At 45.6% G+C, this 15,751-nt stretch overlaps 1 protein-coding gene across 14 annotated transcripts; it reads right to left on the bottom strand.

Annotated features, from left to right (window-relative positions):
* Positions 1-1,415: 1,415 nt before the first annotated feature.
* On the bottom strand, positions 1,416-13,685 carry LOC107158983 (zinc finger protein 416-like). 14 transcript variants are annotated; one of them, XM_048791517.1, is made up of 5 exons: positions 13,286-13,427; positions 13,089-13,127; positions 10,821-10,905; positions 6,687-6,805; positions 5,114-5,380 (listed from the first exon to the last, which is right to left on the bottom strand). In XM_048791517.1, the coding sequence occupies exons 2-5, from the start codon at positions 13,101-13,103 to the stop codon at positions 5,246-5,248; spliced, it is 354 nt and encodes a 117-aa protein (XP_048647474.1). In that variant the 5' UTR covers positions 13,104-13,127; positions 13,286-13,427; the 3' UTR covers positions 5,114-5,245. The 14 variants fall into 14 exon arrangements, with proteins under 14 accessions (XP_015360993.1, XP_015360994.1, XP_015360998.1 ...); XM_015505507.2 differs by lacking the exons at positions 6,687-6,805; positions 13,286-13,427 and adding an exon at positions 13,585-13,685 and having other exon boundaries at positions 1,416-5,380; positions 10,821-10,947; positions 12,963-13,127; XM_015505508.2 differs by lacking the exons at positions 6,687-6,805; positions 13,286-13,427 and adding an exon at positions 13,585-13,680 and having other exon boundaries at positions 1,416-5,380; positions 12,963-13,127.
* Between the last annotated feature and the right edge of the window lie 2,066 nt (positions 13,686-15,751).

The raw sequence follows: 15,751 nt of genomic DNA, 5'->3' as shown, positions 1-15,751 counted from the left end.
CAGGGAGATTAATGAGACCAGTGGAGGACAGAAAGCCAATCAGTGCATTTGCTGTGAAGAGGAGGGTCATCAGAAAAGGGAGACATCCCTGATGCTTCCGAGGGAAGCCATATGGTCAAGCAAGGCCTGGACCCATCCTAGCGCAAATGGCACTAGCAGAACTGAAAAGCTACTGTAAGCTCCCCGAGGACTCCCAGGGAAACTCAGCTGACTGTTAACAATAGATAGAAACTTCCAAGAATAAGTAAACTGGAGGCTGCAAAAGAGATTCTCTGACAGGAATGCCTGATAACCATCAAAAGGGACTGCCAGAATAGTTTTTAGTTTAAGGCCTTTATTTCTAACCTATACAGGTAGGCTTAATGTTTGCTAGTATGGTTATCCAGCCCTAAGTAGCAGAATTAAAGATTTCCCTATTAGACACAGGCCGGTAAGGTATGGTCAAATATTTTATATAAGTAAGGGGGAGATGCCAGGGACTAGAAGGGAGTTCTCCTTCAAAGAATAGCCTGACAGTTACAAGAAACAGCCCCCTGGGAGACATCCTGCCTGGGAGACACCCTGCAGCCATCTATCTCCCCGAGACATCCTGCGGCCATCTGTCTTCCTGAAACATCCTGCGTTATCTCACCTTGTGAAGACATCCAGCAACTGCCGATAAGAGAGCTCCCCCATTCCCAGCCCATAAATACCCCTGTGTGAACAATAAAAGTTTGCAGCTTGATCAGAACTCCTGTCTTGCTGTCATCCTTCTGTGTCTCTTGTCCCTTCATTCCTCCCCACCTAAGTTCAAGGCCCACGTTGATGTGTCCTGCTGGTCGGGACAGATATGTTAATAATGCAGATTAGGCTTGAAAATAGTTTGGACTGTCACAAGATAAATGGTGCAGAAGAGTTGAGAGCCGCAGCCCAAGTGGCCCCAGCAAACTTCCAGCTGATTGGCTCACCGCAGAGGAGCCAATCAGCTGGAAGTTTGCTGGGGCCACTTTGGTGCAAAAAATATTGTTCTAAGATTTAAAGATAATCTTCATTCAGCAAAAAAGTCACTAGTGGGACTGACTAAAGACCAAATGAAGTTATAACACATCTTTTCTATACATATTTATTTTTAATGAAAAGAAGAATATGAATCAATCCATTAAAAGTAGACTAAGGGTATTAACAAAGATTTTTAAGAAAAAAGGATATAAAGGTGGCAAATAATAGGTGAAAAAAGCTGCTCAACATTACAAAACATTACAGAAGTGCAATTACAACCACAGAGAAATGATATTACAGACTTATTTGCATGGCTAAAATTTAAAACACCAGCCCTACCAACCAGAAGCTTGTCAGGGATGAAGAATGCTCACACACTGCTGTTGGGATCACAATGGACACAACCCGTTTAGGTTACAGTTTGCCATGTTTTTTGGTTTGTGTTTGTTAAGTGAAACATTCACTTGAAGTTATTAGCAAAAGAGAAATGTATTTCCTTATTAAAAATTTATACCTATGTTCTTTGCAACTTTGTGAATACCCCAAATTGGAAAAAAATCACCTACCCCTTAACAGATCAATAAACAAATAGTGGCATGTCCATAGAACAGAATACTATGTAGCAATACAAAGGGTGTCAACATCAATAAAGCTAAAAGTAATTATACAGCATGAAAAAAATATAAAAAAAAAGCAAATACTTTGATTCCTCTCATGTAAAACTGTAAAAAAAAAAAATGCAAACTGATTCATAGTGAAAGAAAGTAAATCACTGGACACCTGAAGGCCTGAGGAAGGCAGGGAGATTATATGAGACAATTCTGGAAATGTTCACTATTCAGATCAGGGATACTTCATGGGCTTGTGTGTGTGTGTGTGATAACCTGGCTCAGATTATGTGTCTTAAATGTATACTGGTTATTGAAGGTCAACTGTGCCTCAGTGTGTTTGTGTGTGGTGTGTATAGATAAAGAGAATAAAAGTCACCCGAGGTTTTGGAAACCAGGCATGGCAACCACCTGTTCACTCCAGTACCTCCTTCCTTGTGCCCAGAGAAGGGCAGCCTTATACTGGGCAGGAAAAAATGGTGAGCAATGAAAGCTATACTGAGACAGGAGCAGCTGCAGTTGCCTGGCCAAAAAAGAGGGTGGGGGGAACAGCCTTTACCTCTCAGACAGGAACTTCCCATCTCCCCGACTCCACCGCATGTAGGAGCTTTCCCCAATCCCTTGCTTTTTTGGCCTCCTCCTCCTTTTTTTTTCCATTTAGACTTAGGAGAACAGCCCAGAAAAATGATGGGAACTTGACAAGAGCATGAGTATCTACCGATGATGATCCTGACCACAGTGGAACATAGATTTGGAAGTAGCATGATCTGTTAGTCCTAGGATCTGGGGTGCACTTTTACAAGTAGCACGTTCTGTCTGCCAGCCCTCCACTCCACTGATCACGCCACGTACTTCTGTTCCAAGTGGTGTTGGTATCTGGTTCCTGCATTCTTGTATCAGTGATGCTGACCTATGGGATCATGGATGTCAGACTGCATGACTATAGAACCCGATGAAGTTTCCCTCGACAATATTGAGTTTTATGGGAAGTTATGTGGGAATAATGAAATAAATTCAGAGTATTTCTGAAAGTACTGAACATGGCCATAACAACTGACCCCTCTTCAAGGTGATCTCTGATCTAAAACACAAAACAAATTCAGAGGCATTGAGGCTCCAAACTAGGACCACAAAGCCCTGCACTGTCCAATGGGGGTCTTGGGTAGTAATTCATGTTAAACAAAACAGAATGAGAACCACTCTCTGCCACTAAGTTCTTTACTGAGACCCAGAATGAAGAGGTCCTATAAAAGCTGTCCATCTTTTAAAACAAACAGGACCCATCCATATTCTACCCACCCAAGGCTGTGAACAGAACCCCCTGATTAAAAGTAGCTCAAACAAAAGGCCTTTATCAGTCCACAAATCAGAGCAGTGCTCAACAGGAAGATACTGGTTAGTAACTTGAAATCTGTAATCATCGACTACAAGTGTCACACGAGGCCAGAATTCAATGAAGAGGACTTCCCAAGCCTCCAGCTGAGCCCGGGCTGGGTCCCCTTAGCCAGAACACAGACGCACAATAGTAAGAAAAATGGATCACTCTCATGGATCAGGTTATGGGAGATTTCCTCTAGAGAATGGGGAGAACACAGGCACCGAGGCTGTGTGTGCTGAGGTGCTTGGGGCTAGATGGGAGACAACTCCTGTGAGAATGTGGCTGTGATTTGACTTTGGTGAGGGCAGCAGTCTAAAATGTTCAGAGCAGCTCCCATCCTCCTCACATGTGCCACGACTCATAGGGTCCTTAGCCCTCTGGATGTGTGCAAATGCATGTGGTGACCTCTTTATAAAAGCTCTCTAGTGCTGTTACAAAGACAGCATATTCCTTTGTAGGTTTAAGGCTTTTCTTGCATGGGCTTTCAGAAACTAAGCAACAGGAGACCTTGGGCTGAGGGATTCCCCACATCTGCTGCCTCTGTGAGGCACTCCCATGGCGTGACATTTTTGGTGTTGAAAGAAGCTTGAGCGTTGGCTAAAAGATTTCCCACATTTGCTGCATTCATAAGGCCTTTCTCCAGTGTGAACTACCTGATGTTGAATTAAAACAGACTTTTGCCTAAAAGATTTCCCACACTGGTCACACTCATATGGTCTTTCTCCAGTGTGGATTCTGCAGTGTTGAATAAGGCTAGTGCTCCGACTAAAGGTTTTTCCACATTCACCACACTTATAAGGCCTTTCCCCAGTGTGAACTCTCTGATGTTTAACCAGGGCAGCTCTTCGACTAAAAGATTTTGCACACTGGCCACACTCATAAGGTCTTGCTCTAGTGTGAACTCTCTGGTGTTCAACGAGGCTGTAGCTTTGCCTAAAGAACTTCCCACATTCAGCACACTCGTAAGGTCTTTCTCCAGTGTGAGTTCTCTGGTGTCGGTCAAGTTTGGATTTGTACCCAAAGGACTTGCCACATTCCCCACATTCATAAGGCCTTTCTCCAGTGTGAACTCTTTGATGTCTAATGAGTGTAGCCCTTTGGCTAAAAGATTTCCTACACTGGCCACACTCATAAATCTTTGTTGTAGTGTGAATTCTACGATGTTCAATGAGGCTAAAGTTCTGTCTAAAGAATTTGCCACATTCCCTACATTCATAAGGCCTTTCTCCAGTGTGAATTCTCTGGTGTCTAATGAGGGTGGCTCTTTGACTAAAAGATTTTCCACATTCGCCACACTCATAAGGCCTCTCTCCAGTGTGGATTCTGCAGTGTTCAATAAGGTTGGAGCTTTGACTAAAGGATTTCCCACACTCCCCACACTTATATGGCCTTTCTCCAGTGTGAACTCTCTGATGTATAATGAGAGTAGCTTTCTGACTAAAGGATTTTTCACACTGGCTACACTCATAAGGCCGTGCTGCAGTGTGAATGCTCTGATGTTCAACGAGGCTAAAGCTCTGTCTAAAGAATTTCCCACATTGGCCACATTCATATGGCTTTTCTCCTGTATGAGTTCTCTGATGTCGAACAAGGTTAGATTTGCACCCAAAGGCTTTTCCACATTCATCACACTCATAAGGCCTTTCTCCAGTGTGAACTCTGCAGTGTTCAATGAGGTTTGAGCTTTGACTAAACGATTTTCCACATTCACCACACTTGTATGGTTTTTCTCCAGTATGAACTCTCTGGTGTGTAATAAGGGTGGCTTTTTGGCTAAAAGATTTCCCACATTCACTGCATTCATAAGGCCTTTCTCCAGCATGGACTCTCTGGAACGGAACAAGTGAGTATTTCTCTTGGAAGGCTGTTCCACATTTGCTAGCATCAAAACCCCCTTTTCCAGTGCAGACTCTTAGATGACGAATAAGTGTGTGTTTGTGGCTGGAAGTGTCTCTGCATGCTCCTGACTTACAATGATTTTTCCCACAGTGAAAGACCTCCCCACACTCTCTGACTGTGTTTGGCTTCTCACCTTTGGGAATGGCCTGGGGCTGAAGAATGCCCCACTTATCAGGGAAGTCCTTTCCAGTCTTCCTACAGAGGAAAGGATTCCCTGACACATGGGGTATGCAGCTCTTCACAAAGGAGGCACTGTTCACTTCTCTTTTTAATGTGTTCTCTGCACTTTGATGTTTCTGTTCCTGGTGAAGGTTTTCACAGGCCCCAGAAAAGTAAAGTTGCTGACCAGGTAGATCATCCAGATGCAAAATATTCTTCAGGATTAGTATACAAATGTCACAGGGGTGAGTCTTTTGGAAAGATGGACTTTGTTTTGGAGTCCTGATGTGTGATGCTTCTTCTGCAGAAACCCTTGGCCCAGGAGGTATCCTTTCATCCTCTGCTTCATGCCAATAAACTGAAAAGAGACATACTGATGAAATGCATGTGGACTGTGGTGACAGTATATTAACCATGATTTAAGATTTTTTTTTTTTTCTGTATGATTTTTTTGACATTTTTATAAAGTGCTGCTGGTCAGGGACACTGCCCCCTCCCTATAGGGCTATCCAGTTCTTAACAGACAGCAAAGAGCTCAACTGAGAGTTAATGCAGTTAATACACTAGTTATTCAATCCAGAGCCCATCCTGCAGACCATGTTTCCCTGGCTTATACACCCCAGGAGAACAATCCTCAGCCCTAACTATCCTGGGACCAGGTACTGGATAATTAAGGCCAGTTCCCTTTCCCAGAGCCCACTGAAATCATTTCAACCCACCCATATGAGCTATTTATATCCTTTACTGACTTTGCTACAAACCCAATAAAGGCTATGTGCCCTAATATTCCCCTCTTGCTTCTGCCTCCTGACCACCTGTTGCTTACACACACCACCCTGCAAAGTGCAATGCACCTCTTTCTCTCAGAACTGTCATAAATTCCCCTTTCAATGGCATTTACTTCTCCCTATTGGCCTTTAGTCACCTCTTATAATTAAAATCCACAGGTACATGTTAAGAAAATGGATGCAGCAAGCAGGGTGGCTGGGCCCTACAGCAGAGGTTCTGCTGTGATTACTGCATGCTTAGGCCATGACCATGTGCTGTCTGAGTGAGCACTGCTGACCACTGCTGTGCTTATACTTTGACTGGAACCTGCGTGGGCTGGGTCTTCCTTTTCTTGCTTCAGTTTTTTCAACCTAAATTGTTGCAGACTGACCCCACATTTCAGCACAGGGGAGGTTTTTGTGTTCCCAGTGTACCTGGGCCTAAATGCTTTAATGCAACGGGTGTCTCTAGGCCAGTGTGTTTCTGGGCGTCTTATGGTAAGAAGGTAATGGGCTCCTGGTGTAGTTCCAGGAAGTCAAAGGCCACTGACTAGCCTACAGGGTGAGAAGCCTCCAATGGAAACAAGGAAAGGCTTCCCTAAAGATCACCAAAAATGACTAGATGAGCCTGATTCACTGAGCAGACAGCAGATAGCAAGTCACCATGACTGATAGCAGCAATGAGCCCAAGGGGTGTTCCTCATTTATTGTACATCCTATTCTTTACCTTAGTAAAAGGTCAGTCTGGGCAAAAAAATTCCTAGTTGACACCCCACTAGAACCATGACTGAATGTCTATGGCCTGGGACACTGCATGCTTAGCGGGAAATCTGTTGATTGCCCAGGCCCATCCCTACATACCACCCACTGGGTGCAGGTGCAGGGACCCCTTCCTACCACATGATCCAGGAAGTGCAGATGCTCCAAAGGCAAATCCTGGGGTTGCTTTAACCTGGTGCTATTATGCCTCATGGAAGGAAGGGTAGTTCCATGTTTGGAAACCTGCAGCTCAGTGTCTAATGAAAACATGGAAAAGGGCAAGGAATATTTATTTCACCTCCTCCTAAGACACTTGAGAAAATTTCTCAGCTCATTAGATTGTAAATCTTCTGGTTGGTGGGCTTGGGCACATTTAAGTGCTGCTACTTATTAACGTGGTAAGAATTTCCCTTCAAACTAAACAGTCAAAAAACAAAGAATTTGAAAAATAAGCTAAGCTTCTATTGCTCTCCAGGATGTCAACTCAAGGTACTGCAAGGTGGATTAGAATACCCTAAGAGGGGAGACTTCCATTTTCAAGGTGCCATTCCTGCCAACAGAAGCTTTTCAGATAAGTATCCCACCTGCCCACAGCGGGGTGGCACAGTTGACCATGCTGCAGGCAGAGGCCATCCAGGGAGAGGCTATTGCCTGCAGAACCCAGGCTCCTTCCCACCTCCTATTTGTCAGAAATGGAAACTATAAACCCAAAGCTTCAGGGAGCTAAAAGCCTAAAGAAGAAAATGAACAAAATATAAGAGAGAAAGGAAAAAGTCCATGAAAACAAGAAAAACCCAACCTGCTAGGGATAGGGAGAAGATAATAATTAAATAAATTATTAATGTGTAAGTTTATATTTTCAATTTAAAAAATTAACAAAATTTTAAAAATTGCATTTGTCACAACCCCCCCCCCCCCCGTGCTAAATGTGGGGTCAGTCTGCAAGAATTTATAAAATGTCAAAAAAATCATACAGAAACAAAAATCTTGATAAATTATGATAATGTGCAAGTTTATATTTTCAATATAAATAGACAGCAGAAAAATTGCATTTGTCACAAAATTAAAACCAAATTCCATAATTTTAACACAATTTTAAAGCCAAAACTTGCATATGAAAGAATGTAAACAAAAAGATGAGAGGATTGAAGGTATACCCTCAGTGATAGAGTGTCTGTCTAGCATGAATATGACCCTCCACTGGAAACAGGGAAAGGCTTCCCTAAAGATCACCAAAAATGACTAGATGAGTCTGATCCACTGAGCAGACAGCAGATAGCAGGTCACCATGACTGATGGCAGCAATGGGCACCTTTATGGTAAGAATGTAATGGGCTCCTGGTGTAGTTTAATCCCCAGCACTGGGCTAGGGGGATGGTAAAGATTAGAAGGGTGTTGATGGGTATTTGTGCTTCTACAAATGATTCTAAGTTAACTTTAGTATTTATTAAAAGGTATCAATTTGACAAATTTCACAAATCAATCATTATTGGGGCTCAAATTATACTTGGAAATTGCCCTCAATTTAAACTCTGTACTTTCTACAATCTTAATAAAAGTAACCAAATATAAAATAGGAAGACAGGTATATCTTATTTCAATTTTAGTATTGTATAAAACTTCCTGATTTAGTATCCACTACCTGAAAATATTCCATATTGGACGTAGATGCTCTAACATATAAATAAGTTTAAAGTAAATCTTTGACACAAACTAGCTTAGCAAAATGGTGTTCAAAAGGCCCTCCATGTAAAACAGTTAATATAGACTGGGGATGTTTCTCAATGGTAGTGTGATTGCTTAACTTGTGCAAGGCCCTAGGTTTAATCCTCAGCATCAACCTTCCCTACCTCCAAATAGCCCAAAGCCCAGAGTAAGTTAAAACAGGGTTTTCAAGGATTAAAAATTTACTATATAAAATCTAATTATCCATACTGCTTCTCTATTTGACAGTCCAATTGTGCCTGTTCCTAAACTTAAGGCTTCCAAATGATGAGTGTCTTTTGTATGCTTATGAGATGACAACTTGCTGGGGTCCCTGCCGGCTTCAGGTTGTGGGTGTCCCAAAAGACCAAGACCTGACCTGAGGGTTGGAACTTCCAGCCTCATCCTCATTCACTAGATTAGGGAGAGGGGCTGCAGATTAAGCTAATCATCAATTGGCAATAATTCGATCAACCAGGCTAGGTAGTGAGAATGCCATAAACACCCTACAGTGAGGATTCAGAGAATCTCTGAGCAGAACGGATAGTGGCATGCTAGAAAGGGCATGAATGTTCCCTCTGCCCATACCTTTTCCTGTGCATCTCTTCCATTTAGCTATTCCTGAGTTGTATTCTTCCAAAAGTATTTTTCTAAGTTGTGTGAGTTATTGTAGGAAAATCAAATCTGAGGGTGTATGTGGGACCCTTGAATTTATAATTGCCTAGGCAGAAATAAAGTAGCTTGGGCACCCCATTTGTGGCTGGCATATGAAGTGGGGCAGTCTTTTGGGACTGTACCTTTAACTGTTATTAACTCCCACTATAAAAGTCAGAACTGAATTGAAATGCAGATCCCCAGTTGGTGCCTGGAGAGTTGAAATGCTGGTTGCAAGTTTAGTAAAAATACCCCAGACTCCAAAACCATTCTCCCTTCTTGGTTAGACACAATGCCACCAGTCTCTATAAATAGGTCAGCTCATGTCCTCTACCACACATCTATTGGACCTGCCAACTGCACCAGAGCACATTTTCAACACACTGTATACCTCCTGAAAGATACTATTGGAGAGCCCCACAAAAAATTCATATTTTTGGCTAATGCCATATACACAAAACAATTAGTGAAGCACTGCCCCTCAAGACTCTGTATCCTTCTATCTGTACTCCTCCTTTCTTTTCTTTTTTTTTTTTTGTTTTTGTTTGGAAATGTGAATTCATTATAACACAATTGACACAATTTGAATTTTGTGTTTTCTTATGCACAATTTTTATCTGTGCAAAACACAAGATGAATGCAGAAAGCTGCACCCACCTGAAATGAGTCATGTGGTAATATACGAAAAGCACACAGCCATACATCTAAACATCTACCAACTACATCAGTTAACCACCTATGTTATGAACAAGACCCACCCTTACCCACCCAATTTAAGGTAACTTCCCTTCCACCATTTCACAGGAATACATAAGCTACAACTTTTTTGACACCCAGTCCTACCAGCAAATTTAGGTCTATTCCAAAGTAAATAAAGTTCCATATTTATGGTAATATCTGTGATTTCCTAACCATGTAATCCATTGTACTCCTCCTTTCTTACTCTCATAATTAAGTATTTCCATTCTGTTCAGGGCAACTTATGCCCTGCCTCCAAGACTTCTCTACTACCATTACCCCCAGGCTTCCTTAATGTCAAAATATCAGAGGACTAATTGTAATGTGCATAATATACATTAGGTGTGGGCCAGTTCTGGAAACATGGCTGAGGGGCCTTGTAGAGGCACAAGTAATACACAGAGACCAGGAAGGTTGGGGTGGCCAGGAGCCAGCAATCACAAGTGAAAGGGTAGGTGAAAAAAGTGTTGAGCATGAGAAGAAAAGAGAAATGAGGCGCTGGCCACAAGCCTGTATACCAGAACACTGCTAGATACACTGCAGGTTCTGGCCTGACCTGAACCCTACTGCCACCAGCAGGACAAAGACCTCTCTGAGACCATGTTACCATGTCCACCTTGTCAAACAGCTAGGACTCTCCCCATCCCCTGTCTGTACAATTACATGGAAAGTGCATGATCTAAGTGTCAATGAAAGAGGGACAGGTAAGTAATCAGAAGTGGCCCAGAGCACTCAACACACAAAAGATCATAAGAAAAAAAAATTAGTATTACAAAAACTCTGGAAGGAGGACCTGAGGACACAGTTCATGGTCCACATAAGCACTGATCATGACAATGCCTACAATTCCTGATAGAGACAGGATGAAAAAATCCTGGCTAGTAGGAGGCAGAGCTAGAGCAAAAGGTCTCATGGATATGAACACTGGCCAAGGGAAGGTCGAGGCAAGTGAGATCCATGAAGCTGATGGCACAGTGCCTGCCACCCAGACCTCCACGAATGCTCTGGGGCAGCAGGTGTTAGGCTGCTCAGGCAGCACACATGGCTTGGCACTGGCACCCACAGCACACATGTCAACACAGTGGGAAATTAGCAGAGCCCATGGTCTGGCAGAGCTGCCTGTGGGGGGAGAGAGGACAGACAGAAACCTGGACAATGGTAGTATAAGGATCTTACCCAGAGAGGTTACAAGTGCAAAGTTTTCCAGCATCACGTGAAGGTACAGCAGCCTTTGAGCCTCATCAAGGAGCCCCCACTCCTCCTGGGAGAAGTAAACAGCCACGTCCTCAAAGGTGACACAGCTCTGTCATGACAGGACAGATCATGCAATAATCAACTTCTCTCCTAGGAGTCCAAGCTCATCCACCCACACACCTTCCCTACCCACTCTCCTCCCTGTCTTGTGCCTCCATGGAGATGCCACACCAAGTGTCACTCACTCTCACATCATGGTCCCTCTATCACTGTTTCTTCCCACAAAACCAACAGGCAGGTGGGCCAGGAGAAGTCATGTAACTCTGGATCTGGTAACTTGGGGTGGCACCCACGTTTGCCAGGCTGCTATCCCAGGATTCCCCAGATCATACTTCCCCCACACAGACACATATGAGCATACCTTCACCCTTGTGTCTTCCATGCCAGTGCCAACAGGTCTCTCTCCCGCACCATGTGCTCATCCCTTCTCCCACAGACAGTCTCAGTCCCCAGGTGCCTCCACCCCAGCATCACACCACAGGCCTCTCCCTGGTCTCCCCACATTGCTTGGAACAAGGCATCCAAAGAGCGTGGCAATCTGAGACAGGATCCATGACCACTGACATAGGCAGCCCCATCCTGCTCTGTACTTCCTGGCCTGCCTGCTGCTTGCTCCAGCCTCTGTCACCGGGAAACACCTGGATAATCACCAGACACTGATGGCCTTCTCCCACTTGTGCTGCACTTGATGCCCCCTCATCAGTCACAGCCTTTCTCTCTCCTCAAACCATAATTCAAGACCTTGCTCCAGAGGCCCTCCACTCCAGGCCTGGTGACCTCCCAGATGACCTCTTGTGTCCCTAAGCTAACCCACTAGCCTTACTAAAACCCCCAAGCATATCGAGGGTCACTCCTAAATCCCAGTGAGCCCAAAGTCTGAAGAACAAACACAAGTATTGGCCACCCCATCATGTTGCCTCAGTTATTTTGAGTTTCTGTATGACTCATGTCCACTCTTCCCATGGGAGCCTAGACATCTGCCAGACCAGCCACCTCCTCACACAATTCCCACAGCCACTTCATGTCCTCAGCTGTGTCTGTGATGACCACCAACTGTATTCAGATGCTCAGGCATGGGAACCAATCATGGACCCCACCCTCCCTTTCCAGGGCTGCTTCTGGCATTACCATTTAAGTCTAGGATGTGCCTCCTAATTGTAATTCAAGGTATATATCTCATGACAAACATCTGTCGCCACTTTTTAGATTTTTTTTTTTTCTTTTTTGCAGTACTACAGATTGAACTCAGGACCTCACACAGGCTAAGCAAGTGCTCTACCTCAGAGCCAAATACCTAGCCCTGTATATTTCCATTTTTCAATTTGCTGCAGAGTTCCACATTTATGCAGTCAGCTACTAACTAGACATTTCCACTATTGCTTTTAAACATCTCACTCTTTTAAGATAGCCAAAACAAAACTCCTGATACTACACAATGAAAATCAAACCAACTATCAGCTTTAACATTCTGGTTACTGGAGATTCTACCCTTCCAGCTGCTAAAACCAAAAACAATGGAATCACCCATCTTTTTCTACTTTTTTCTCACTCTTAAATATGAAACCCAAGGGGTGTGCAGCTTAGTGGTAAAGCATTTGCCTAGCATGTGTGAAGCCCATGGTTCAAGACCCAGCACCACAAAACATAAAATGAAACACCCTAATGAAACACCAATACAGAATCCAGCCACACCTGGATTCTGGCCACTCCAGTGGTCCAGCCACATCAATTCTTACTTGAGCACAACCATAGTCTGTTTTTGCTGCAGTCACATTAAGCCTAATAAGATCTGGCCGGATAACCTTCCTCCTATGCTCCAAACCTCCCACTGCTCCCATCACTTCCAGAATAGACTCCTAACATTCCCGACCTGACTTCTGCACCCCTGCTCTGATGTTCCATAAGAATGAAAGGAAATCTATGGTCCCGAACAAGCTCAGTCTCATACCCAAACATTTCCACATTCTTGGACCTATTCCCGGGGTACCCCTTCATCACTCATCCCATTGGTTACTACTAGTTACAACAGAAACCATCCCATACGGCCTCAGCCTAGGTTATGACCTTGTTTTGCTGTTTCTTCCGAGTTCCCAGGTCCAGCAGTGTCCGCGTGGCAGGCAGAGACCCAGGACACAATTCCATAGACTGAGAGCGGGGCACCAACGAGGCCCTGGAACCGACTCCACTTACCTGCATCCAGTCCATAAGCGCTTCCGTGGTCAAGGGAATCTGTGGGAAGAAGGTTGTGAGGGGCAGGAGATGGTGGCAGGACTTCCTGGGCGCAGGACCCCCGTTCCCGCCCAGCCAGGAGTTGCGGAGTCCGCATTATCCCTGGCCCGGTCCTTGGGCTCGCTCTTCCCAGCTGGGGACCCCGCACAGGACTCCACCTTCCTGGCTGCAGTGCGGGCCCCTTCTCAGGCCCTTCAACTCTGAGCAGCTCCTGGACCACCGACGAGCCGGACTCAGACCGTGTCCTCCTCTAGCCTCGCTCTCCGCCTCGCCGCACCTGCCGTCGGCGGCCCGGGCCCAGACGCGCGCGGTCCCGCGGCAGGACCCGAAGGGCGGCGTGACGCGCAGATGGGCGCAGCCCCTCCCGGGCCGGTCCCGCGGGGCCGGGCCGCCGCGACTCGAGCCTGCCGGAGGCAGCTGCGGGGTCACCCTGCCCGCGCCTTCGCCATCCCCTCACCTCGACCCCGACTCCACGCCCCACAACTTCGGACGGCGAAAACGGTACCCAGGAGCGCCTACGACGCACCAGGCAGCGACACCGGAAGTCCCGGACAGAGCCCTGCCCGAAACAGGAAGCAGCCGCTCATTGGCTCAGCTCTCCGCCACTCGGCCCCGGGCATTGTGGGTAACGTAGTTTCCATGGCCCCGCAGCCGTGCTGAGGGATCCTTGCACCGGGGACCGGGGTCCATTAGTCCTGCCTCCCTGGGTCCCCGTGTTGTCCCCACCGGCCGGCGGGGTCCTCGATGTGCACCGGGGCGCCGCCAGCCCCCCCCCCCGTGAGGCCACGTGGGGTCGGAGCGGTCACAGCGCGAGTCCCCTCCTGAGCCCCGCCGAGCCCAAAATGTTACCCGGCTCTGGTCGTGTGCAGAGCGGGTCCCTGGCCGACCTCCCACCCCGCCTGGTCCTGCTGGAGTTGAGGACAGTCTCCTTGCAGGTCAGAAGTCCCTCTTCAGTGGGCTTGTTGAAACCTGCTGGAGATAAGAAGCTGCCTCGTAATATTCCTCCCTTTATTAGCCTGTCCCTCCTTGGTTTCCTCCTGACTCCTCACGGGGTGAGAAGTGTGTTTGCAAGTTTATCTCCCACTTATATTCTTTCTCTCTCTCTCTCTCTCTCTCTCTCTCTCTCTCTCTCTCTCACACACACACACACACACACACACACACACACCATAAGTCAAGGGAAGCTCTTCCAGGTTTTGTGGACATTAAAAATACGGTTTGCCTTACTTCGTTTGAACTGAATGCTACATCTGATTAAAAAACCAAATTCGATTAAAAGGACTTATCAATCAGATAGTTCTCCAAAGTATAACATCTTGATCTACTACGCCAAGAATTTTCATTTATAAGACCATTTCCCTGTCATGAGTGAGCTATTAACGTAGAAGGAGCATGTTTGTGTCTTTCCACAATGTCATAATTTATTGAATGACAATTAAGTCACAAACGACGCCATTTTCATTGGTTAGTTCACAGAATAATTGTGTGTCACTGAGTGGTCATAAACGAGGAAATCACAATCTTAATTTCTAATGAAGGGTTAAGGCAGTCACATGAGTCCAGAAAGCTAAACTGAGAGCAAAGGCCTTAGCAGATACCAATGCAAAGAGTCACTGTCGTGGTCATGAATAGATAGGACAGACAGATGGTGAAACAGGCCGTTAGGCCAATGGGCACCCTAAAGACTTCTGTAAATGTAAAGGCCAATCCACGAAATTAACCTGTAGAAACATTCCAAACATTCCAGCCAATTCCTTTTCTGAGTGAAGGCTACAGACTCAAGGGCTAAAGGCACAACAGCCAATCAGAAGGCCACAGGCCAAACCAATAGCCTTGGCACTTCCCAATACTTGATCAGCATAGTTAGTGAGCAGTGTCCCCACAGAGTAGCTGCATTATCCCCTAGATAGTACAAGTGGGTGGAAAACCGCTGTTTCTTTTTTTGAGTAATTTCTACTCTTTCATTTCCACTCTCCATTGTCCATGGATTTTATTCTTCTAAACTGTGAGGCAAGAACCCAGAAAGAAGTCACTGGCAAGTGGCTGGGGTCTGCTGAAACGCTAAACAGGCAATTGTCTGCTCTGGAGGGTTACAACAAAGTTAGACCCTTCTTGTTCCTGCAGCACCAACAAATTGGGTCCTGCCAGCTAAGACCAGTCACTAATGCCAGTGGGCAACCCCTGCTGTGAGTAGCTGCCATGGCACAGAGGGCTACAGCCCACCGGCACCGACAGCAGCAGAGGTGAAGAATTCAGTTTCAGTCAGATAAGATTATGAACAAACCAAAGAACTTGTGCTCTGAGCTCAGGGCTGTCAAAGAACAGGAACTTATTCTAGGTCCAGGTCTGGACAGATGGTAGATTCACAGTGTCAGCTTGGAGTGGACTGTGTGCGGTCAATACGAGCAGGAGACGTTGCACTCTGCTAAAGCCCAAGGACGAGATTCAGAGGTTCTTCAATGTGATTTTCCTGAGCGAGGCTTGTGAAAAATGACCAGGTGACAGGGTTAGGGTGCTGTCATGTCCAGGCTCGAGGGACTCCTCCTTTTATGGACCCCAAGTGAGGGGCTGCTTCATTCAGAGGTCTGGTATGCTTGATAAGCTTGTGGACTTGTCTTTCTGGT

Source organism: Marmota marmota, unplaced genomic scaffold, assembly GCF_001458135.2.
Source record: "Marmota marmota marmota unplaced genomic scaffold, marMar, whole genome shotgun sequence".
Lineage (NCBI taxonomy): Eukaryota > Metazoa > Chordata > Mammalia > Rodentia > Sciuridae > Marmota > Marmota marmota.
Note: the sequence above shows the minus strand (reverse complement) of the source record. Positions and strands in the feature narration are given on the sequence as shown.

Excerpts from the sequence above, each read along its gene's own strand:
- LOC107158983 (XM_015505507.2), bottom strand. The coding sequence starts at position 13,103 with ATGGACTGGATGCAGGTAAGTGGAGTCGGTTCCAGGGCCTCGTTGGTG. Across the intron at positions 10,948-12,962 it reads GGAAGAAACAGCAAAACAAG|AGCTGTGTCACCTTTGAGGA; the intron begins GTCATAACCTAG and ends CTGTCATGACAG. Across the intron at positions 5,381-10,820 it reads TGCACTTGTAACCTCTCTGG|TTTATTGGCATGAAGCAGAG; the intron begins GTAAGATCCTTA and ends GTCTCTTTTCAG.